Raw genomic sequence first — 23,885 nt, 5'->3', positions numbered from 1 at the left:
TACTCTAGTATAAGCCGACTTTTTCGGCTTATACTCGAGTCAGGGTCCTTTCAGGCTGCTCCTTCCTGCTCCTTCACCTTTGCCGCTGTCGGTGGCGGCAGCAGAGGAAGAACAAGCAGCCCAAAAGCAGCCCTTTCGGGCTGCTTGTTCTTCCTCTGCCGCTGCCGCCACCAGCCTCTGGTGTGGTGAACCAGCTTATACTCAATACGTTTCCCCAGGTTTTTTGTGGTAAAATTCAGTGCTTCAGCTTATATTTAGGTCGGTTTATACTTGAATATATATGGTTCAAAATTATGTTTTCAAAGACTTGTAGAGAGTCAGTATTCCTACAAACTATGATTGTTTGGGTGTGATTTGTTCTCCTGCACTATCCTCTCCATATATAATCTTTTTCTTTTGCTCTATCAGGAGCCCCTGCGGGGACTTTGCAATCACAAGACAGGAAGACAAACCATATTATGGCTTATGACTTAGGGACACATCATCAAAAGAATTGGGGAGGGAGGAGACATTTCTCACAATGCATTTCTCACAATGCAATTGGGGGAGGGAAGGACTAGTGCTGTTTACTCTCTTCATAAATGATCTGGAATCTGAGGTAAGCAGTGAAGTCATCAAGGTTGTAGAAGATATTGTAGACGATAAAAACCTAAGTAGACTGCTAAAAGCTCTAAAACGGTATTTTCAAACTAGGTGCATAGGCAACAAAATAGCAAATGAGGTTCATAGCAATAATAATTAAAATGGTTAAAAATGCAATCCTATGCATATCTACTAAGAAAAAAGCCCCGCTGAATTCAGTGGGGCTTATTCCCAGGTATGTGTCTATACTAGGATTGCATACTTAAGACTTACATGTTGATATGTCAGAAGTAAACATTCTTCCCTTATAAAAGATATTGTTTGAAGCATTTTGCTATTTTCCCAAGTTTTTTGGAGCAAATTGGCACAGAAACACACGCATGTAGCTAGTTTGGACATTTACTGAAAAATACAACCACCTCTAATTTGCATGCTTTCCACTCCTCCGAACAGCCTTATCACACCAGTGATAGCATAACATTTACATACATTATGCAAATCTTACTCTGAAGAGGGGGAAAGTGTTTCTGGATAGTGGAATATGCTTATCTGAAAAGTAATTTGGCTCTATGGGGGTTCCCATTTCTTTCTTTTTCTTCTGCTTTTCGTTGTTATTTATAAAATATCCTATAACAGGGAAAGATGAGACTAGAAAATTTGCATGCATTCTCTTGCCTGGTACTACTTTGCAAATCAAAAGAAATGTTGTAGAAAGGAATGCTTCCAAGGAGAAATTGCTGTGTTGCCATTGATTTCAGCGAAAGACAAAAATGAGGGTCCTGGTGTGCCCATATTAATTTAATTGCAACATCAGAATAAACCAGGAAGTACATTGGAGACTCCATCCTTTAAAAGATGGCTGTGATCTATAATGTAATTTTTGAGCATTATTTTTATCTTAACCGTCTTAGTATCGTTATTTCCTAAACAGACCTTGAATATTTAGGAAAAGATACAGCAATACCTGCAAGTACTTAATGAATACATTACTGGGACGCAGAGTTGAACAGGATTAGAAGACTATCTTGTTCAGTCTACTGCTACAAAGCAGGACTGTTACCTTGAAAGCGCCCCTCAAATCAACCCCTACCAAGCAAAGTCACAAAATGAGAGGAAAGCCATGCAAAAGTGGTGTCAGCCGGTGAAACAGTTTCAAACAAATCAAGCGATCAAATGAAGCCAAGCAGTGCCTTCATACTCGCGTCAATGCTTTATTGGTGTCTCGTTCTTAAGGTTTTTCGTTTTGTTTTTGTTTTCTGAATTCCCAGAATCTGAAAGTGCACCCTTGTTTAAAAGGTTTATTCTCTACTCTCCTTCAACTCATATGTGCATATGCACCTCCTGTGCCTCCTCAGTCTCCGTTATGCATTTGATGCCGCACGCTGCCACATACTCGAGTTCAAGAAACAGTAGAATAGCTGGTCTCTTTTTTATGGCTATAGATGACTATCCAGGGCTGCCTGTTTCAGCAAAACCAACCGAGAGTGGCATAACCCATAAATACTAACCAGCATATTGTGGCAGAGGCTTCCTTGGGTCAGCGCCAACTTTGTCAGACGCACCATGCCACCACATCCATTGAATGATGTGCACTCAGGATCATGAAAGCTTTTGCCACAATTTAACTGCAAGTATTAAAATGGTGCTAATGGTGGGGTTTGGGGGCTGTATGAGGCTTCTCTTTTGGAGCTTGGAATTAGCAGGATCCAAGATGGCAGCCAGTTCCTGAACCTATAGCTGAACAGGTGCAGGGCCCTAAAAGAAGAGCCTGGCAGCAAATTCAAGAGCCGAGTTTCCTTCATGCCCATTTTATTTGCTACAGTCTCTAGGTCCCAACAGACAACCAACCCATTATCCATACCTGTAGCAAGGAGCTGATCGTTCCACGTTGACAAGACCAAAGTATCCATGTTTGCCTCCCAGCCGAGTCCCCTTCCGATGTTTATATTCACAGCAGGTACTTAAGCGGTCCACTTGCATTCCATTGAGGTAAAAAGTGAGACTGAAGGGGAAGCCGTAATGCCGCTTGGAGACAAACTGAAAAGTTTCTGCAATTGAAAACAGCAGCAGCAACACAAGACTGTTTTGAGCCTTTTCCACAGCATTTAAGGTGAGTTAAGAGCCGATTCAAGTGTACAGGGAAAGCATGTGGTACCTTATCACTGGGAGGAGGTGGCACATATGAAAGATTTCCTGCATCAAGGGGAGTGTGTGTGTGTGTGTGTGTGTGTGTGTGTGTGTGTGTGTAAAGGTGTGCCTTAGAGAAAGCTGGGCTCAAACCTTCTCAGGTGAGCTTTCTGGCATTGGAGTATTTTTTCTACATTCAATCCTAACCCTGTAGATAGAAATGGCACTGTCCAAGAATGCCTCATCTGGCTTTTTCTGCTTGCTTCAGCTGGATTTAAAACGTGACAAGTAAGAAGCCCAATCATCTACTGTATTGACCAAGATGTTCTGCCACAAAAGGCCTGCAGAGCAAATAGCAGTTCAGAGAAGTGAAACCTGTGACCCTCCAGAGGCTGCTGGACTCCCTGGCAACCTATTGTCAGCCACTGGTTCACCACATTACTATGAGACAGCCTTTCTCAACCTTGGGTCCCCAGAAGCTGTTGGACTACCATCATCCCTAGATAGCAAGACGAGTGGTCAGGAATCATGGGAATAGTTGTCCAAAAACAGCTAGATACCCAGGCTTGATAAATACTGCTGCAAGAATTATTGTAAAACATTTGTGAGAGTAAGCCTATAGAGCCTGGGGCTCAGGTACCTGTTGAGGCTGTGTTTGCTGTATATTGAATTATCACTATGATCTGAGACTCTCCCTTGGGTGAGACCACCTGGTGATGTAAAGTGGGCGGTGACTGGTGAGAGATTCTTAGTTTATGGCACCATGCTTTGGAAACCTCTCCTTGAGGAGATTCACCTGGGCTTATGTTGTTATCGTTTCAATGCCAAGGAAGTACTTTTGTTTTCTTCCCCCACTATGTAAAAGATGTTTATTTTCTTTCCTGATTCTCATTATAATGTTTCATCTCTTGTTCATTTTGTTATTTTAGTGATGGATTGTGATGTGTATGCGCATGAATTTTATTATACATCATCCTGGGAGCACTGCGTACTAAAAGTGGCAGGAGAGAAATTTAACAAAAGAAATAACTAAGTTTAGGAAGAGGAAGCCAAAGCTCTAATCAAACTATAAACGTAAGGCATCTAATGTTGCCCAGTGGAGAGAATCTTGGATTCACCAGAGGCAACTATCTTCTTGTCAGATAAATTAATACTAAACAAGTAACTTGCCTCATTTGTTTTGTTGTGAGAATGAAAGAAGTTGCAACTTCAAAAAACTAGAAGGAACTTGCTTGCAACACTGCCATGGGTTGGAGCTGCAACAAAATGTTGCAGTGCAACATTCTGCTGTTCAGGATTCCAGCCTCTCCATTCCATTCCTGTTACCCATTTTCCATCCTCCCAATCACCCACTGCCAGAAGCACTCTATAGCTATGTTAACACGCTCAGTCTTGATGAAGCTGTTTTTGAGGGATTCCCCTTTACCCTTTAGGGTTTTTTGTTTTCCTTTTCATGCATGCTCTCCTTAGGTCACAGGCCTCACTGGTCCTGCTTCACACCTGTGGTGCTTTTTTTCCTGGCTCTTTTTTGTCTTGATGGAAGCTACAGAATGTGTGCAGATACTAGTCTACTGTACTAGTATTGGAGCAGAGGTGGGATGGCCATTTGTCATTGATGCTTTAGCTGAGACCCCTGCATTGAAAGGGGTTGGACTAGATGACCCCTGGGACCCTCCCAACTCTACAATTCTATGGTTCTATGTACAAAGGTAGCATTCACACTCATTGCTCCATGTGACTTTATATCTGGCCCCACCCACCACTTATATTTGACCTTCCGAAGGTTGCCCAGAAGGGAATTCATTCATTCATTCCTTTTATTTGTATCTCGCCCACCCACAGAGCTCAAGGTGGCCTATGTAGTTCTCCTATTCCCTATTTTATCTTCACAACAACCCTGCAAGGTAAGAAAGAGGCAAGAGAGGCAGTGAGTGACCCAAGGTCACCCAGCAAGCTTCATGACTGAGTGGGGATTTGAACCTTGGTCTCCCATGTCCTAGTCTGACACTCTAACCACTACACCACGCTGGCTCGCATGCCGAAAAGGGTTCGCCACCTGTGGTGTGTCCCGTCCAAGACCTCTGGGAATGGGCTATATTTACTTCTACATTCTATTCATTGCCTAGGACTACTGCAAATTAAATAATGTAAATTATATTTACTTAATTTATTATTTAATTCAAATAAATAAGTAAAATAGAGACTGCATCCTTCCACAGCAATCGCCCTCTATCGTGCCATGAGATTAATTCTACCCAGCGTGCAAGCCTTCCCTCAGATCAACATTGTCACCATTGATTCACATTCAAAATCAAAGCTCAAGCATGTATTCATTTCCCTCCTGGAGTCATAAACAGCTCACCCTGATATATTGTAGCTTCTTGTAAGCAGATAATTTGGTATTCATTTTACCCCTGCAAGCATTTTATTAACCATACATCTCCATCCAAAAATTAATCTAACCCGCTGTATTTTGCTAAATCACCGCTGTACATCCCCTTCTTCCATAATTTGCAAAAGTAATTGCAGCCTCGTTTTCAATCATGAAACAGTAAATCTAGACTTAGTTTGAGGCAGCTGGTATATACGTCCCTGGACACGCATAATGACACACAGCTTCGTGGAAATAATTTCGCTTCCACTTCCACAGTTTATCCACATAAAATAAAGAGTTTTCCAGAACTGAAATGAACTCTTGGGCTTTCTCATGCTTACCTCCCTCCAGTACTTTGGCTCTGAACACACACAGGTTTTCACCTCCACAGTGCTGTTGATATATTTTGATTTCCTCTCGGTTGTCTAAAAGGTCATAGGACAGGTGCACTGTTTTTCCCAAATAGATCATGGTAACATACGCATTGCTCTGTCTTTGAGGCCTGTAGAACTTCACTGTCTCCTACATCAAAGAGCACAAAAGTCCACTGAGATACCTGCAGTTTTCCATGGCTGATATTTGCCCTGCCAAGATCCATTTTTTTGCTGTCAGTGTTCAGCAATCACACTCTGAGCATGTGGCAAGGCAATGAGCAACTGGCAACTTGGCATGCACAATCCCTCTGCTAGAATCCAAAGCAATCACTTACGGCCTTCCCACTGCCTTGACACATATTCCATATGCACCACATGGAAAGAGTCTAATGGACTAACCTAAGCTGATGTGGGTGGCGCTGTGGTCTAAACCACAGAGCCTAGGGCTTGCCAATCAGAAGGTCAGCAGTTCGAATCCCCACGACAGGGTGAGCTCCTGTTGTTCGGTCCCAGCTCCTGCCAACCTAACAGTTCGAAAGCACGTCAAGTGCAAGTTGCTAAATAGGTACCGCTCCGGCACGAAGGTAAACGGTGTTTCCGTGTGCTGCTCTGGTTCACCAGAAGCAGCTTAGTCATGCTGGCCACATAACCCGGAAGCTGTCTGCAGACAAACGCTGGCTCCCTTGGCTTATAGAATGAGATGAATGTGCAACCCCAGAGTCGTCCGCAACTGGACCTAACGGTCAGGGTTACCTTAAACTGTTTGGGGCTGCACAGAGCATCACATGATGGAGACATGTGGTACTTCAGAGGTAGAGAACATCTTATGCGGCAGTAATGGAAAAGGTGAATTCTATGCTGGAATTCTGTGTCTAGGGCAAATGTCTACCAGTTCCATCTGGTATGCTGGCTGAGACCCTACCTGCCCGTGCACTGTCTCGCCAGAGTGGTGCATGCTCTGGTTATCTCCTGTTTGGACTACTGCAATGCACTCTATGTGGGGCTACCTTTGAAGGTGACCTGGGAACTACAACTAATCCAGAATGTGGCAGCTAGATTGGGTACCAGGAGCAGCTGCCAAGGACCATACAACACTGGTCCTAAAAGATCTACACTGGCTCCCAGTCCATTTCCAAGTGTTGGTGTTGAGCTTTAAAGCTCTGAAACAGCCTCAGCCCCATATACCTGAAGGAGCATCTCCACCCCCATCGTTCAGCCTGGACACTGAGGTCCAGCACCGAGGGCCTTCTGGCAGTTCCCTCGCTACGAGAAGCCACGTTACAGGGAACCAGGCAGAGGGCTTTTTCTCAGCAGTGGTGCCCTCCCTGTGGAACGCCCTCCCATCAGATGTCAAGGAGATAAAGAACTATGCAACTTTTAAAAGACATCTGAAGGCAGCCCTGCATTGGGAAGTTTTTAATGTCTGATGTTGGAAGCCGCCCAGTGTGGCTGGGGCAACCCAGCCAGATGGGTGGGGTAACAACAACAACAACAACAACAACAACAACTCACTTCCAGCATAAAATAATAGGATCATTATGAAAAAGCTCAGAAATAAAACTGGCAATATCGCAATGGCATTGGAGAAATCTATGGTGAAACCACACTTGGAATACAGTGTACTGCTCTGGTCACCACACAGCAAGAAGAATACTGAAGCACTGGAAAGAAACTGCATCAGAAGTGCAGTAAAAAACAACTGGAATTCTGAGGAGTCTGAAGCAACCCACCTACGAAAAAGATTAGTGGGGGGGGCTTTTTACTTTAGGGGAAACGCAGGCAAGGGGTAATATGACAGAAGAATGCAGAAAGTGGATACAGAAAAGTGTTCCTTCCTCTTTCATAATAATCTAGTGAAGGTAAATGATGTGACCAATAGAATTCACTGCCACACTTTAGGTAGCTTTATTAGACAAATTCATAGAGGATAAGTCTATCAGGGGCTACTAGTCACAAAGGCCATATAGGACTTCTAGGATCAGAGGCAGCGTGTTTGCAGAACTACAGGAGAGTGCTATAATTATAATAATAATAATTTATTATTTATACCCCACCCATCTGGCTGGGTTTCCCCAGCCACTCTGGGCGGCTTCCAACAAAACACTAAAATACAATAACCTATTAAACATTAAAAGCTTCCCTAAACAGGGCTGCCTTTAGATGTCTTCTAAAAGTTTGGTAGTTATTTTTCTCTTTGACATCTGAAGGGACGGTGTTCCACAGGGTGGGTGCCACTACCGAGAAGGCCCTCTGCCTGGTTCCCTGTAACTTGGCTCCTCGCAGCGAGGGAACCGCCAGAAGGCCCTCAGCGCTGGACCTCAGTGTCCGGGCAGAACCATGTGGGTGGAGACGCTCCTTCAGGTATACTGGACCAAGGCCGTTTAGGGCCTATTGCCTTCATGCCCTCCTTGTGGGCATCCCATAGGTATTGGACAGGAATGAGAACACTGAACCAGATGGGACTTTGGCCTGATCCAAGAGGTCACTTTAAAAAACAATCAATCTTATTGAAGGTTTTCAACATATAATACTATAGAAACCAGACAAAGATAATACCTAAAAAGTGCAAAATAATAAAAAGGGAAAGAAAAGAGAGGAAAAACAAACAAAAAGAAACAGATACACTATATGTATGTGTGTGTGTGTGTGTGTGTGTGTGTGTGTGTATTCTATCAACCTTCTATCTTAATCTTCCATTCACAAACAGAGATCCATTTTTTTCTTAGTGCAATCCAAAGGTGAGGAGCCACTACAGAAAACAGATGGGTTACATTGTGCAAACAGATAGAGTTTCAATTTGCAGGCGTATCAGTCTACATCCTCAAAGGTTTTAGGAGGAAATGTGATATCGAGGAAACATGAAAGCCAAAAATTATGGCAAAATCATATTACCTTCATCATCTGCTCCAAGCCATTGGGTGCGGTTGTTGGGCGAAAACGGCGGCCTCTCAGTGCCCCACTTTTCTTCTCACTTTTGGGAGGTGGTGGAACAGGTACCATAAAATTGTTAACAATAGGAAGTCGGTATGGGGATATTCCAGCTGAATAATCCAGAGATTTTAGCACCCCTTTCTCTCCCTGAAATATTTAACAGCAGTTAGCACCCAAGCCTAATTTAAAATTATGCATTAAGAGCAGTGTTCGATAAACTTTTTTGCTTAGAATTTCTCAGTACTTTAGGCTCAATGGATTTTTAAAAAACAAAAGCATTTTTTTTGCAGGGGGGGGAATACAGACCCACTTGTTCATTTCTGGTCTGCGATACAGATTCTCAATCCATCCCACCCCTTTTACTGCTCCCCTAGGGTTTGGATTTCCCTTTGTCCTCTGCTTTTATGAGTTAATATTTATGGGAGGTTTGCCCATATCATGTGCATGTTCTGTACCTCAGGGTTTGCCACAGTGAACTCTGTGTGGAAGGAAAGTACTGTGAGAAGGGCAAACCGGTGCTTGTAAACATGGAGTGGGCACATGCCAAGGTACACCACATCTCTCCCATTCAGAGTTGACAGAGTTTCCTCCAGGGGACAAGGGGCACAGGCACCCAGAACATTTGCTGCCTCGTGTGTGAGGTTTGCACTTGCCAGAACATCCCCAGTGACTGTGGGTGTGCTGGAGAGCATCCCGTTGGCCATGTATCTGCATTCCAGTCATGAATCTGAATAATCACATGCCAGATCATGGCAGCTCACTAACTGAGGCAATTACAAAGAAAGTACACAATCAATGAAAGTGATTGGCAGTAGATTCAGAAAGTACTTCTCCGCACAACGTGTAAGTGATGAATAGAGTTCACTGCCAAAAGATGTGGCGAGGGCTACTGGCTTAGATGTTTTTAAAAAAGAGGATCAGACACACTTGTGGATCAATAGCTGTTAGCCATGACAGCTACATTAAACCTCCATGTTCAGAGGCAGTGACAGTACCAATAGCTGTGTTTCCGGGAAGAATCTGGCTGTTCACTGTTGGTGATAGAATGATGCTGACCTATATGGACCTTTGGTCTAACCCAGGGCTTCCTAAACTTAGGTCTCCAGCTGTTTTTGGACTACAACTCCCATCATCCCTAGCTAGCAGGGAACCAGTGGTCAGGGATTTTAGTGCAAAAAACAGCTCGAGACCCAACTATCTCAAAGGTCCATGCCCCTCCCAATGATCAGCAAATGCAGAATGAATGATGCAAAATAACACAAAAAATGGAATGATAGATATCAGAAAAGAACAATTTAATTTTGCTTAAGTTGGTACTAAGAGAAGTTACAAAACCAACTGGGGGGGGCAGAATTTGAGTTACCCACTTCCTGGCACATGGAACTGGATAACTGACATCCTAGCACAGGCTTCCTCAAACTTATCCCTCCAGATGTTTTTGGCCTACAACTCCCATGATCCCTAGCTAGCAGGACCAGTGGTCAGGGATGGGAATTGTAGTCTCAAAACATCTGGAAGGCCGAGTTTGAGGAAGGCTGTCCTAGCAGTTGAGTTTTTTTGTGTGTTAGGGAAGAGAAGAACAGGTAGAGAGAGTTTGGGGTACAGGTAGAATCAAAGAAGAGCACCTGCTCAGCCAGGTCTGCCTTGATTCTGCTTGCAACCTGTGCTTCAAATTCTCACCCCACATACCTAATTATTCGCCTCTATCAGCTCAACTGAAAAGGGGAGAAAGGGAGCTTTAAAACTGCATGTACCGGCACAGACTAATAATTTCACTTCGATTTCCAAAGAGTAAAAGAAGCAGAAATTTCTCCTAGAACATTAGCCAGCATAAGAGTTAACATCTTAACCCTCAAAGAACTTGCTGTTGGACTACAGCTCCCATCATCCTTAGCTATGATATCTGGGGCAGATGGGAGCTGGAATCCAATAATCTCTGGAGGGCATTGTTAGCTAACCTTGTGCTGGGCCATCAGTTAAGTATGAATACAATGAGTGAAATTATAATCATTCTTTCTACAGCAGCACTTGCATAAAAGAGCAAAGTCTGACCCCGCTGGCATATTGATGTTCTTTCTCATAGATGAGGTGCTTTGGTCTAGAAACAGCCTTTGGTGCAGGTTCATCTGTGACACAGCTGAGAAGTGGCTGCAGTCGGACTGGTTGCTGTATGCTCCCTGGCGCGGTGCTTGGTCGAGGATAGGTAGCCTGGGCAAATTAAATAAATGAGAAAGTGGGAGACGCTTAGGAGCAGCTCACTGGTGCTTTTGTTTCAAAGTACATAGGCTGAGGTCCAGCACAGCTACTACTATCATATCCCATACTGCATAAATGGTCACAGGATCAGACCAGATGCTTTGCTCACTGTTCTGTCAGTAATAATTATGGTATTCAGACATATATTCTATTGGGAAGTCATGTAGACAAAATAAAGAACAATGTTTTTATAAGAGATTGAAGAGTAATCCACTCTGGAGTTTAATGAGTATCTGAAGATGCTTGACTCCCTATTGTTTTATATTTGCAGCATCCGCACAACATCCTCCTCATCCAAGTTGGTTGGCTGTACTTTCCGTGTGTTAAATTTTGATTTCCCCAATCCACAGATAATCCAGCAAGGAAAGAAAATCCAAAATAAAAATGCATGTTAACAGACTGTGGACACAGTGAAGTGTGTTGTGTGGGTGGGCTTCTTCTTCTTTTTTACATGTGTCGTGACATTTTCTGGGTGCAGATAATACACCCCCACTGCCTACTTCCATGCGGTTTCCATGAGCCCAAAGGAAAGAATGCAGCCTGCCCTTTTCCAGTAGTTGTTGCTCAAGGTAGGTGTGCAGTGTTTCTATTTTTAAAGTAGCTATTTTGTGCAGAACTGCTCTTGCACAAAACAACTGTATTTGATAAGAAAAAGAACATTTGCCCTCGCAGACATAGGAGGCAAGAAAGGAAAAAGGGAAGAAAGGCAGTGGAAACCTTTCTTGCAATTGACTCCATATTATTGCTGGTCTCTGAGGGACACACTTTTTAAAACTGCTGTTTTGTGTAAATCTTGCATTTTAAACAAATAAAATGAAGGTGTGGATGTAGGTTCGCAAACCGGGACACTACTTCCGGTTTTGCGGAGTTCGTAAACTGAATCGTTCTTAAACAGGGCTGTTCTTAAACTGAGGTTCCGCTGTAACAGTATTTAATGACATATTTCAACCAGCCAAAAATACTCAGGGAGGCAGCAAAGCAGGCCAGTAATGGACTTGGTCTGTGAAGATGGGGAGGCAATGTGGTATGGGAAGAATCCCAACGGTCAGATAAAGAGAATTGGGGGGTTGAAGTAGGTCATCAGGCCTAGAGTTAAGTGTTGTTTTTTAGACAAAAGCAAAGGAAAAAATGTTACTGGTAAAAATAAATAAACCCCAATGTCGCAAATTCAGGAGTCTTAATACTTTGATTCCAGTTGGATCAAGGCTGTGGCCTGTGATGGCATAGCTGAAAGTTAAATGTAGGACAGGGTTGTAACAAACAAAACATGGCCTATGAGCCCTCTTCAACTCACCAGTTGACTTAACTGCCCCCTGTTGCCAAATCTGCGGCGCCCCAAGCGATTTCTTGGCCCAGTGGGTGGGTGTGGAGAAAGCAGGCGAGGTCCATCTTCCGCTGCCCTTCTTGATCGTTCCGCCTAGAAAATTTAGATGCCTGAGAAAGTGGTATAGTTAAGAAACGGAAGATGCTTCCTGTTTGCCCTGCTGTTTGGAGAAATCTGTGAAAAGCAGTTTCTCAATTACTAAACCAGTATTTTGAGACCTCATAAGAGAGCCAAGACTAGCAAATGAGTCTTGAGGTATTAGTAAATGGGTTTTTATTTTCGTACAAATGTGATTGTTGCTAGTCAAAAGCAAATCATGTCTAATAAGCTGTGAGAGAACACAGCCAGTTATGCATTAAGAACAGAGAGAGAGAATTAGAGAGATGAAATAAATATCAATGCCATGGCTATATACATAGAAGTAACTGCTTACAGAATCTGACAAAGTTTCTTCACAGAATTCTTATCTCTCACACCAGTGATCCTATTCCTAGCACAGACAAAGAGATGCACAGCATTCACAAAACACGTTTTTGAGGTTTCCTGTAAGATGGAAGTGAAAAATATTTACCTTAACTCTCTGAATACGGTCTTTTCTGGCAGAAGTTTCAAATTTTCTTTTTATCTCACCCTGATGATGACGCTAGTTAGGTGTTTTTAAAAAAAGAAAAGAAAAGGGAAATATCTTATTCACATACACTGGAAGAAATAAAGTTTGAGGCTAATCTTCACCACTGCTCTGTGACGTGTTTTCCACCCATATTCACAAAACATGGGGGGAATGTATGTGTGTGCAGGAATGGGGTTCCTGTGTGTGACTTGCTTAAAGCACATTACCAGGCGCATGTTACAAGCTCCACAGAGCAACCAGTACGTCATTTCAACATTCTGGTTTGATCATACGCATTCAGCCTCACTGTGACATAATCAGCGCTCTGCTCGACATCTACAATAAATAAGTACTTTTAATGTAGTTTTAAACCACATGTCATTTGACACTTCAGATATCGCTGGGCTAAAACTGCCACCTTTCCTATTAGCTGCACTGTTTGGGGCCACCTTGATATAAATGTTTTCAGAGGTGGCAATGGTTGGCATAGAAGAAGAGGAGTGACCATTTTATTTTGCCCTAAACCTCCTGCCATGCATGGAATTACAAGTGTGAGACCCTGATTTGCACCGGGACCCTGTTGGGAGGGGGAGGGGACTTGAAGTGTCTGCATCACTTCAGTCTTCACGCAGATCAGGGGCTCTGCACCTGCCCTATGCATTGGAATTAGAACTCTTATTTAAGCCAATAGAATCTCCCAACCCCCAATTGTAAAAACAGGCATAGGAGGACCAACCAAACTGGGAACAAATTATTAACACACACACCCCTACAACTCTGTAGATGTTCTGATCTGAATCAAAGACCCTGTGCTCTTCAGAAGCCATTTTTGACATGATTTTAAGTAACAACCACTGAGCATGACTATTCAGAAGTTAAGCCCCGTTGTGGCCAACAGGGCTACACCTAGGTAAATCTTACAAAAACCGCAAGGCACATCATGCCTCTGCTACTGTCACTTTTCGCTTTGCTTAGCTTCTTTTCCCACTCCTCAGGCCAGGCCCATGGCACTTTTCTGTCCTTTGGGGTCTTGTTACACATAATGGGGCAGCTAATGTAGTCCCCACCCCCAGTGTTGTTAAACTACAACTCTCATCAGACCTCTGTTCCAACCTTTGCGTTTCACACCCCTTGTTTACAGACCACTGATATTTCCCTTCCAGTCCTAGGCCTTGCCCGTAACTATCCCAGGCCACACAGAGCCTTTTCCTACGCTTGGTCTCTCACAGAAAAGTGAACAGGGAGAAGGGAACAGCGAAATTTCTAATGTACTCCAAACCAAGTAAAACGATTCCTTTCTTATCCCGCTTCCACTGATGGGGATTCCAGTCTTGACAAGCAGGGGAGTTGGAGAGAAGGTAATGCAAGTCCACAGCAAAACTCTCTTTGTGAATTCCACCGGCAAACTGTTCAAAACCATTGTGTTGGATGATCCATAAGGTCCCTTCAAAGGTCCTTGGGTGAGCAAGGTGTTTCTGCTGGTGTTATTTGGCTGACCAGGGGGGGGAGGGAAGGCGATAGGCGACTGCTAAATTATCTCCATGTTTGTCTGTGATGGCGGGGCCTCCCTTAGAATTCCATGATTCCAAGGCAGTTGGTCTCAACTGCTGCTTTACGCTCTACACAAGAGAAAGCAGCCGTGCCAAAAGGAAGCATAGCATGAAAGCTGGCATCTTAGGAGGACTCAAAAGACCTGAAGTCCAGGTAGAATAACCTGCATTATGGGTTGGGCTCCTGCATCATAGATATATAGATACATAGTGATTCGTGCACCTTAACATTGCACAGGATCAACCATGGAAGGGCATCAGCATCACAAAGGGAAAACAGAAGGCAGGAACAATCCATGAGTGGAACCAAGGCAGAATGGGGCCTACCTGCAGCCACATTTCCACCTTCTGTGTGAATGAGATAGCGTCTGCTCCTCCCTGCCCTGGCTCGCTCCTTACATCCATGCCCCTGTTTGTTATTGCTGGCTGTCCTTGACCTTGGGTGTTCGTATTGGTAGATGTGAGCATGTATCTGATGGGCTGTAATAGGTTCTTGAGTACACAGATGGAACATGACCTCCTGCTGCCTTGCTCTCAGGAGATGACTGCGTGGAACCCAGCGGCTGAAGGGAACTCTTGCATTCTGAGATGCTCACGCCACTTTACTGGTTCTGACCAATTGCAGGCTATTCGTGTATCTTTCCTCCCTCCCCTAACTTCCTCTTCCCTGCCAATATGAAATTATTAGAGAACGTGTTTTTGCTATGATTTAATATTTCTCAGGCCACTTGCAAATTAGTGGAGGAAAAATTTACCTGCTCATGCAGGCATTTTATTGGAATTTACTCCAGATAAATAGATCTAGTCCTCTGATTCTATCCTCACAGTCACTAACACACTGCTTAGCTTGCTTGCATGTGCATTTAATGCAGAAAAAAAATGTTTAAACCAATTAAACAAAAGCAAACAAGCAAATCTACGGGGCACACATAAAAACAATTTGCCAGTAAATACCCAAGTAAAAGCTTGACTCTGCACTGGGATGCGATTATCATTGGTGGTAGTATTCTTGTTGGTATTATACTTGTGTTTTGTATAAAAATAAAACAATATGAATTATAATACCCAGATGTTATCAGCAACATTTAAAGACAAAGACTAAATTATGTACCTAGGTCGGCTTGTTGAAACAAAGCAAGTTTTAAGCAGGAATCTAAAACAACATAGCAAGGATGCCTGCCTAATGTCAGTAGGCAGGGAGTTCAAAGGTTGTGACTCTAAATGGTTTACTCCAAACAGATGCAGTACAAGCATTATGTGGCACTTGCAACAGTGTATGTTCCACAAACTGAAGCAGTCAAATAGGCACATGTAGGATGAGATGATCCTTCAATCAAACTGGTCCCAATCGGTTAAGGACTTTATATACTGATAGCAAATCTTGAAGGCATGGTTTAGAGAGTCAGAAAAAATCAGGTTGCTTCTTAACAGAATTTCACAGACTCTTCACAGCTTGTTCAGAGTGAGAATGAGTAAAGGGGTGGCTATACCTTGTGTTCTTGCATACATTTAATCATTACTAAACCATAATAACTCTCAAATGTTCCTTAATCGCTCTACTGTCATGAGAAATGGGTGTTCAGAATTTGCTGGTCGCTAAGTCCTAAAGTGTTGCAGACTCCTCAAGCTACCATGTTCCCTACCAAAGGTTAAATTTGCATGCTATTGCCACACCAGGAAGTTTTCTCAGTAATCCTTCTGGAATAACACTATGAATATTTCTTTTTAACAGCCTTTAGGAGAAGTAGCCATAATGTAAACCTACTTCCATGTCAAGCACCTTGTGGAATATGGCCTGGGCCAAACATTCCCGTATATACTTATGGTGATCCTTCCTCATAGCATTTAGCTGATATTCCTTCTCTGATATTATTCTTCCACTTCTTGAGATCTGCCAAGAAAAAGTAAAATATAAGTACAGAAGGTGGTAGAAGATGCAAGATTCAGGCAACTTTGCCAAATATGTGTGTATTAGCCACAATCTAGTATGCCTTGAGGTCCAATGTACCCAAGGAGATCAATATGAACCAAGCCTTCCTCATTTCCTTTCATTGTCAGTGAAAGCTCTGTTAAAAACCTAGCAGAATGATATGCTCACCCCTGGAGATGGCTTATTACTATTATATGATGATGGTGGTGGTGATTTAATTTATTTTCCATATCACAGCCACACAGGAATAGGGTAAGAACTCTGCCTGCTAAAAATTTGGCAGAGGAAACTAGAGGAGGCTTTTTTTAAAAAATCACAACACAGTAAAGGAAGAGCCACTGGTTGTCTACCCTGTCTCTTGTTGTTCTTTACTTATTATCAATCTCTTTAGTGGCTAATGTCCTGTTCTTCTTCTCCTTCTTAACTCCTGGAGAAAATCTTCCATTAAGAAGAGAGGAAGTCAGATAAACAAGGGGTGGAGAAGGGGTAGCCAATGTGGTGTTCTCCAGAAGTTGTTGGACTACAGTTCCCATCAGCCCTAGTCAATATGGGCAATGGTGAGGGATTATAGGAGTTGTAGGCCAACAACATTCTCAGGGCACCATGTTGACCATCCCTGGAGCAGAGGATAAGCCAGCAGCTCTCGTGTCCACTCTGTGTTTGTGCAATTCCTATCCCTCCCACCTTTCTCTGCCTGTTGATCAGGAAGCCTTCAAAATGGTCAACAGAGGGCGTTCCCACACTGTGTGGTTGTTCTCATGTTGTGAGTGTAATGTGTAGCCAGGCTCTAAGGACAGAACACAACAATGTGCCTTCACTCCATACATGCTACGCCAATTTGTGCTATGTGGTTGAATGAGGTAGAAGACCTTGTAAAGTATCCAATGTAGCACAGAGACATTTAGGACCTCAGCCTGAAAGCCCATTTCGGTATCCTCTTTAGAAGACTCTTCTTTCATTTTTAAGCTTTTAAGAGCAGTCTTCCAATTCACTGGAAGCATGCACTAACATACTAGGTTCATTGAATGACTTAAGAACAAATAATGCCTGAAAAGCTATGTAACAGAAGCACGGGAAGAAACGGCTTAATCAAATCAAATCAAAACTTTATTAGCAAAGCCAACAGGCCACAGCTGTACAAAAGTTAAAAATGAGAATAGGGATAAAAGGAAGAAAAGAACAGACAAAAGGAGGTCCGTCGGATGAACAGGTCTGTCACTCAGATGGTGGCCCTCAATTTCACAGCTCTCTCGATGTACCTCGCGACCTTCTCTGTTATCTGACTGTTCGTATCAGATAATAGAAAATGCAGTGTAATGTCTGTTGAACGGCCGGGGTTGGAGAGAATGAGTGGAGTAATAATCTCATTCCTTAGGTCTTTGTAAAGAGGGCAAGAAAAAAGGACGTGGGACACTGTTTCCGTGTTACCATCTCCACATGGGCAGAGTCGTTTTTCAAATGGGGTCTTTTGGTAACGACCTTCGAGTACAGCAGAGGGAAGAACATCCCATCTAGCCAATGTAAAGGCACGTCTGTATTTTGGGATGGTTAGTTTAGACAAATATGAGGCTGGAGAGTCAAAATGAGAAGGGGGAAAGTAGGTATACCATGGGCACAGTTTCTTTAAGATAGTCAGGTTGTTTTGTCGTTCGATGTCTTTCAGGCGCTGGCCTATTAGACTCTTTGCTTTGATGAGGCCCATTGATAGTAGGGACTGTGAGTGCAGACCGCATGTAAGGAGTTTTTTATGCACAGTTTTAAACCACTTGCTTTCGTGAGGGTCTTGCATTACTAACGGCAGTAGACCAGGAGGATTCAGATTAAGACGAAGCCAATAATTAAATGTTCTCTGCCAGGTCCGAGTTTCCACAGATGGAAGGCAGGCCTCGAGTCGCAATGCTGCGTTTGGAACACAGGGGGGGACACCGAGTATTTGCCTTAGAAATTTGGACTGGACAGTTTCAAGACTGGAGCAATGGGTCCCCGTCCAGATTTGCGCCCCGTACAATAACTGCGCCAGAGGTTTTGCTTGATAAACTTCAAGGGCTGCTGGGATGTATCTGCCCCCCTTCGTATAGAAGAAGCGGGACAGCATCTTGATGCTTTGAGCAGCTTTTTCTTTGGCACATTTTTGGTGGGCATCCCAGGACCCGGTCGACTGGAAAACGATACCCAGATATTTGAAGGCTTTGACTTGTTCAATTGTCTGGTTATCCATCCTCCAGCTGTACTGTCTGTGTTTCCTTGCAAAAACCATGATTTTGGTTTTCTGATAGTTTATTGCAAGTTGCTCTCTTCTACAGTATGCTGAGAATTCATCTATGAGCCTATTTAAACCTATTCTTGTTCGGGATAGGAGTATCGCATCGTCAGCGTACAAAAGCACTGATATTGCTTTGTCAGCCAGTTTGGGGGCGTGGAAGTCCGGAGATGACAAACAGTTAACCATATCATTGATGTAGATGTTGAATAGAACTGGAGCCAGGATACAGCCTTGCTTGACCCCCTTACTGACAGGAACTGGTCCTATAAGATGGCCATTTAACGAAGTTCTTACATGCAGCACCGTGTCTTTGTATAAACAGCTGATCAGAAATAATAGTCTTTTGTCTATGCTAGAGGTGCTCAATTTGTCCCAGAGTCTTACACGTGGAATTGAATCGAAAGCAGCCTTTAGATCAATAAAGGCTGCATATAACACCCCACGGGATTTTTTGGCATATTTGTCAATTAAATAGGCTAGGGTGAAGCAATGGTCTATGGTGGATCTGCCTTGCCTGAAACCCGCTTGCTCTTCCGCTAGAATAGCTTCAGTTTCCAGCCAGCTAGTTAGCTTGGTATAAAGATGTTTGGCATATAGTTTGCTGAGTATAGGCAGAAGGCTGATTGGTCTATAACTCGCCGGATCTGTCATGGGGCCTTTTTTGTAGATTGGAATAATTATTGCCTCAGTCCAACCATCTGGGAGTAAACCCGTTGAGTCGATCCAAGAAAATAAAGACGCCAGCAGGGGGGCCCACCAGCCAATGTTGGACTTCAGAAGTTCGGCAGGGATGTAATCATTCCCTGGGGCCTTGTTGTTCTTTAATTGTACGATTAAGTTCTCAACTTCCTTCGGAGTTACTGCTGGCCAATGAGGTAGGTCCTCCAGTTGAATGCATAGTTTGTAATGTTGGGCTTCCTGGTCATAGAACAAAGATTGAAAATGGCGCAACCACTCCATTGGTTCCACTGTACAGATGGAATTCGTGCGCTCCTGGTCCAGTAGACCAGATATGGTTCGCCAAAAGCAAGTAGTATCTTTCTCGTGCGATGCCTTAACCAACCTGTGCCATGCGGCTCTTTCAGCTTCCAGTTTCTTTCTCCTTAATAATTGTTTATACGACCGTCTCAGATAAATATAAGCATTAAGTAGGAGAGCAGTCCCTGATTTCCTGTATCTCCGGTATGCTGTTCTCATTTGTCTCCTTGATTGCCTGCACTCCCGGTCAAACCAGCTAGCTCCGTCCTTTGCCCTCTTTGTAGCGGAGCTATGTATCACTGTTGTTAAATGGGGTTTCAATCTTTCCAAGAGTAATTTAAAGCGTTCCATAATCGCAGCTGCTGAATTTCCTGATACAATAGCGGAGCGAATAAGCTTTAACTCCACTGACTGAAGAAGGAGGGTTAGGTTTTCATTCAATATTGGGGACCATTTGAGTCTTTTGGGGGCTGGTATATCCAAATTTGCAGAAGGTATATATTGTGGCTCGGCAATAGAATGGTCAAAAGGCCCGCCTGCAAGCTCTAAAATTAGAGGTAGGTGATCACTCAGAGTATTATGGCCCACTTGAAACTTCCTTATAAAGCTGTGAGCAAATCTTGAGATTAAGATATAGTCTATAACACTTCCCCCAGCCTTGGAGAAATGGGTATATTCCCCGGGGCGGTCCCCCTCTATATTGCCGTTTAATATCAGCAGTTCCCTCCGTCTAGCAGCCTGCACTAAGCAGAGACCTGGGAAATTACTTCTACTATCTTTGGACAGACGTGTCGCGCCAATATCCATCTGTTCTTCAGTGTCCAAAAATTGGTTGAAATGAGTGTGTAGACTGTTGTCATCTGTTCCTATACGAGCGTTGAAATCTCCACACACAATGGTCAGGGCAGACGGGTAAATAGATTCGAGTGGCTCTAAAAACGCCTCTAGCTCAGCCCATGTAGCCTTAACAACGGGTTTTTTTTGGCCTGGGGGGATATAGACATTGACCAGCAAGAGAATAGTTCTCTTGAAGCTAAGTAGGGCGGCTGTTGCTAAAGAGTTGCAGCTGGGTAGGGCTGTTAGGGAGTGCGCTAGCTCCGTGGAAATGAAGCAAGCTAGGCCACCACTAGATCTGCCGCCCCTTTGAGATGGAGAGGCAGGCAGGTAGTGGCAGTTATACCCATTAAGAAATATAGGGTCATTCTGCCATGTCTCCTGAAAGAAGATGATGTCAAATTGCTTAAGGTAACCCAAAAATTGTTGATTATTTTTCTTGGCGTGCCAGCCCGCGATATTCCAGGACAGCACTTTTAGGCCCCGGGCCCTTCGGGGGGCTGGATCTATGTCACCACCATGTCCAGCAATTCTTTGGTGTCTAAAAAAACACACCCGTTGGTTCTTTTCGAGGCTGGCTGCTTGGAGAGAGTGTAGTGATCCTCTTTTCTTGGTGATTTGGGGCTAGATTTTGGAGTTGGGGGGGAAGCTAATTCATTCGGAGACAATTTAAGATAGCTGTGCCAGGAGCTTTGAGGTTTCACACCTTGCTTTGGTCTTACTTTATTGTACATCACAGGGGGCTCTGATTGTAATTCCACGTCCACACATTTAAAGGTGCCTCCCACTGTCTTCTTATCCACCAGACATTTGGGAGATATAGGCTGCACATAAGGGTCCTTCATTGTCTCACCTTGATCATCCTTTTTTTCTAGTCTGCTTCGAAGTAAATCAAATCTTTTCAGGATCTCAGTTTGAGCTGGAGAATGCAGTGACCAGAATCGCTTTATCAGCGAGAGTTCTTCCTCCCAAACGGAGTCCTCACTGTCCCACGTGGGAGGCTCGACGCCAGTTGGGTGTGAGGCTTCCTTTTTTTCATTTGGTGCTGTTTGGTGGGGATGATCCTGCTGGAACTTATGCTTTCTATTTCGATGGTTTTGGTGGTTGGTTTTTTCCCTTTTGTGAACTTCCACTCCTATGCTCTTGGGCCCTATCAGAGGGGTTGCAGGTGCTCTATTTTCAAATATTCTTAACAGAACTATTCTTTCTTTTTTGAATAGGTTTTTAGCTCTAAAAATGAAACTGGCCAGATTATGATCTAAAAAAGTAATCAGTGCTCGTACCGAGCAATCATCTTGATGTAGATACTCTATAGCGGCTATGTCAGTTGCTTTTACTACCCCCGGTAAAATGCCACTTATAATAGACAGAAAGTGGTCTGTACGGTCCAACCCTGCGTAAAATCTAGGCGGTTTAGGGTAATTAGCAAAGACAAGCTTTTGTGGGATTAGGACTAAACTCCATTCTCTTTTGGGACACAACATCTGTCGAACTTGAGAGGAGTGGTTCCCCTCGATAGTTTGGGTCGCCTGCTCACCTCTGTCTACTGATTCTGTGCTGGCCATGAGAGGACTCTGGGGCGATATGACTGCAGATGGATCAGTTCCTTTGTCCCAGCTCGGTGTTGATTCTTCAGAACTTGATTTAGATTCTTTTATGGGAGTATCTACTTTACGTGTCTCTTTGATGGCACTCGACTTGGATTTGTTTTTTCCACTTGTAGAAAGGGATGGAAGAAGGTTAAAGAGCTTCTGCCAATATTTTTTACAGGTACGGTGAGTTGTCTTAAGCCGCCTTAGGTTTTTCATGTTTTTGCTTTTCTTCCTCTTAGGCTCAGCTTTTTTCCTCCGGGGTTTGCTGGGGAGTGGTGGATCCGGGCTGGCTAGGGGATTTGTATTCTGGTCTGAAGCGCTCACATGTTGTTTGAAGTTATCCACTAGGGTCAGGAGCAGCCCGTTTGTTATCGCTAGAAATTTTTTAACGTTAAGGAGATCCTTGGAGATCTGGTATATCTGCTCCTGAAGATGATCACCCCACATTTCTGTTCCACAGTCATTGGCTTTCACCCAGTGGGATGAAAGATTACCTCCAAGTTCCAGCGGTGACAAATGAGGATTGGCATCGGATGTGTTGGCTGTGTTAGCCTTTGTAGCATTCTCTGCTATGGCAAGTTCTTGAGCCAGATTTGTTGGATGGTTTGTCCACTTGTTGTTTGTTTGCAAGTCCTTTAACTGTGTTGACCAATCCAGCACTGTAAGTGGCAAAGGCATAGCTACATCTAGGATACTCTCATTCAGAGTTCTCTTGCTCGAGTCTTTTTGGGGAAAGTAGCTGGTAATTTTACTTTGTCTCCTTCGTCGTTCCATCGGCCTCTGTGGTGAATTAGGCAGAATTCCTTGGTCCTTGTAATTTTTCCTGGTGAGGACCATAGTGGGTATATGGGTATATATGGATATATAGTAGGGGGGTGCTTGCTTACCGGCGGCTTATCTTTTGTTCTAAGCTGGAGTAAACAGTAGTAGAGGTGCCGATTTATGGAAGTTTATGGAAGTTGCCTCCTGAACCTCTCCAACCTCTCCAACCTGTTTAGTTCTCCAGCTATTTACATCGGGACTTGTGAGGAATCAATCATTTGAAATGTTAGAAAATATTACTGGTCTTAAGCTTCTATATTGTGCCTTGTTTCGTTTAAAGTTCAGCTAGGTCTTTCTCCCTCATTCAACAACCTCACGACGTAACCAATAAGGTAGCTAGGCAGTCTAACGAAGCAGAAAAAAGAAAACAAAAGTCCCTTGTAATAATTATCGGGTTGAACTTGCCTTGTGTTTCTTGGGGTTATAGCAGCTTCAATTCCTTCCCTTTTTTTTTTATAGATAGAAAGCTCGGCGTCTTCCGAAGGAGTAGTTGGCCTCCCCCGTCTGCTAATTACCAGCTTCGTGAAGATAGGGCGGCTTGCTGAGCCTCCTTCGGATAAAAATAGGCCTTTGGCAGTTAATAAAAAAGAGTGATAGTTTAAAGCTGCTAAGCTCGGTTAAAAGAGAGGACGAAGAAACGGCTTAAAAGCAGGCTTACTCTTCAGTGCCATTTGTGGGTAGGAATGACTTGATACAACTACGCTCAGAAGCCCAAGCCCTATGCCAAGATAGCAAGTATATGCAGACCTAATCCATCTATGTCACCAAAAGGTCTCCAGTAGCATTAAAATGGGTTGCTGCTGTATTACTGATAGTAAGTCATGTTTATTAAGATGGAACAAAGCTCCAGTTTCCATTAATACTTCTTCATCAGTCATTCCCAGTGTTAGACGTCTTGAGCACGGAACAGTCTTATTTTGCTTCAAATGTCACTTGAAAATGCTAAGTGCCTCATTAGGTGGCATGATTCTCCTCTAAATAGCTTTTATTCAAATGCCTTGTGACCAAGGAGTCCACTCTTCCACATTACCAAGATTACCCAATGGGTTCTCATTTATCTGTATTCCATGAACGGACAAAGTCTACAGCTCAAAAGCAATTCATCGGAACACTGCCTTTCCCACCTGGAAGCTGTATACTGCCCTCTGATGGCCAGGAGGATGAACTATGACACACCATTAATTTAAAGCACATGACTTCCCGCAAAGAATTCTAGGAGCAGTAGTTTACCCTCACAGAGCTACAATTCCAGCATCCTTAATAAATACTGTTCCCAGGATTCTTTGGGGGAAATCCCATGTTTTAAATGTGCTTTAAACATATGGTATATACACATCC

At 43.5% G+C, this 23,885-nt stretch overlaps 1 protein-coding gene and 1 long non-coding RNA gene across 4 annotated transcripts in view; one reads left to right on the top strand and one right to left on the bottom strand.

Annotated features, from left to right (window-relative positions):
• The window catches only part of ERICH3 (glutamate rich 3), a gene marked incomplete at its 5' end in the record, with an annotated part of 66,463 nt that overhangs the window by 31,726 nt on the left and 10,852 nt on the right, over window positions 1-23,885 (bottom strand). Inside the window, 7 exons of one of the 3 annotated variants that reach the window (XM_082227208.1) lie at window positions 2,444-2,630; window positions 5,425-5,605; window positions 8,350-8,535; window positions 10,441-10,596; window positions 11,939-12,061; window positions 12,540-12,611; window positions 15,894-16,019. In XM_082227208.1, the coding sequence (XP_082083334.1) occupies window positions 2,444-2,630; window positions 5,425-5,605; window positions 8,350-8,535; window positions 10,441-10,596; window positions 11,939-12,061; window positions 12,540-12,611; window positions 15,894-16,019 (1,031 nt within the window). Of the gene's footprint in view, window positions 1-2,443; window positions 2,631-5,424; window positions 5,606-8,349; window positions 8,536-10,440; window positions 10,597-11,938; window positions 12,062-12,539; window positions 12,612-13,857; window positions 13,999-14,455; window positions 14,685-15,893; window positions 16,020-23,885 lie in introns of those variants that run through there. The other 2 variants (XM_082227210.1, XM_082227209.1) reach the window with 2 other exon arrangements.
• On the top strand, window positions 14,193-15,622 carry LOC309534858. Its single transcript, XR_014220895.1, has 2 exons — window positions 14,193-14,282; window positions 15,368-15,622. It is a non-coding gene; the product is annotated as an uncharacterized lncRNA (long non-coding RNA).

This window comes from Podarcis vaucheri (genome assembly GCF_965113315.1).
Source record: "Podarcis vaucheri genome assembly, chromosome: 6".
Taxonomy (NCBI): Eukaryota; Metazoa; Chordata; class Lepidosauria; order Squamata; family Lacertidae; genus Podarcis; species Podarcis vaucheri.
The sequence above is the reverse complement of the archived record's forward strand: the minus strand, read 5'-3'. Positions and strand labels throughout refer to the sequence as shown.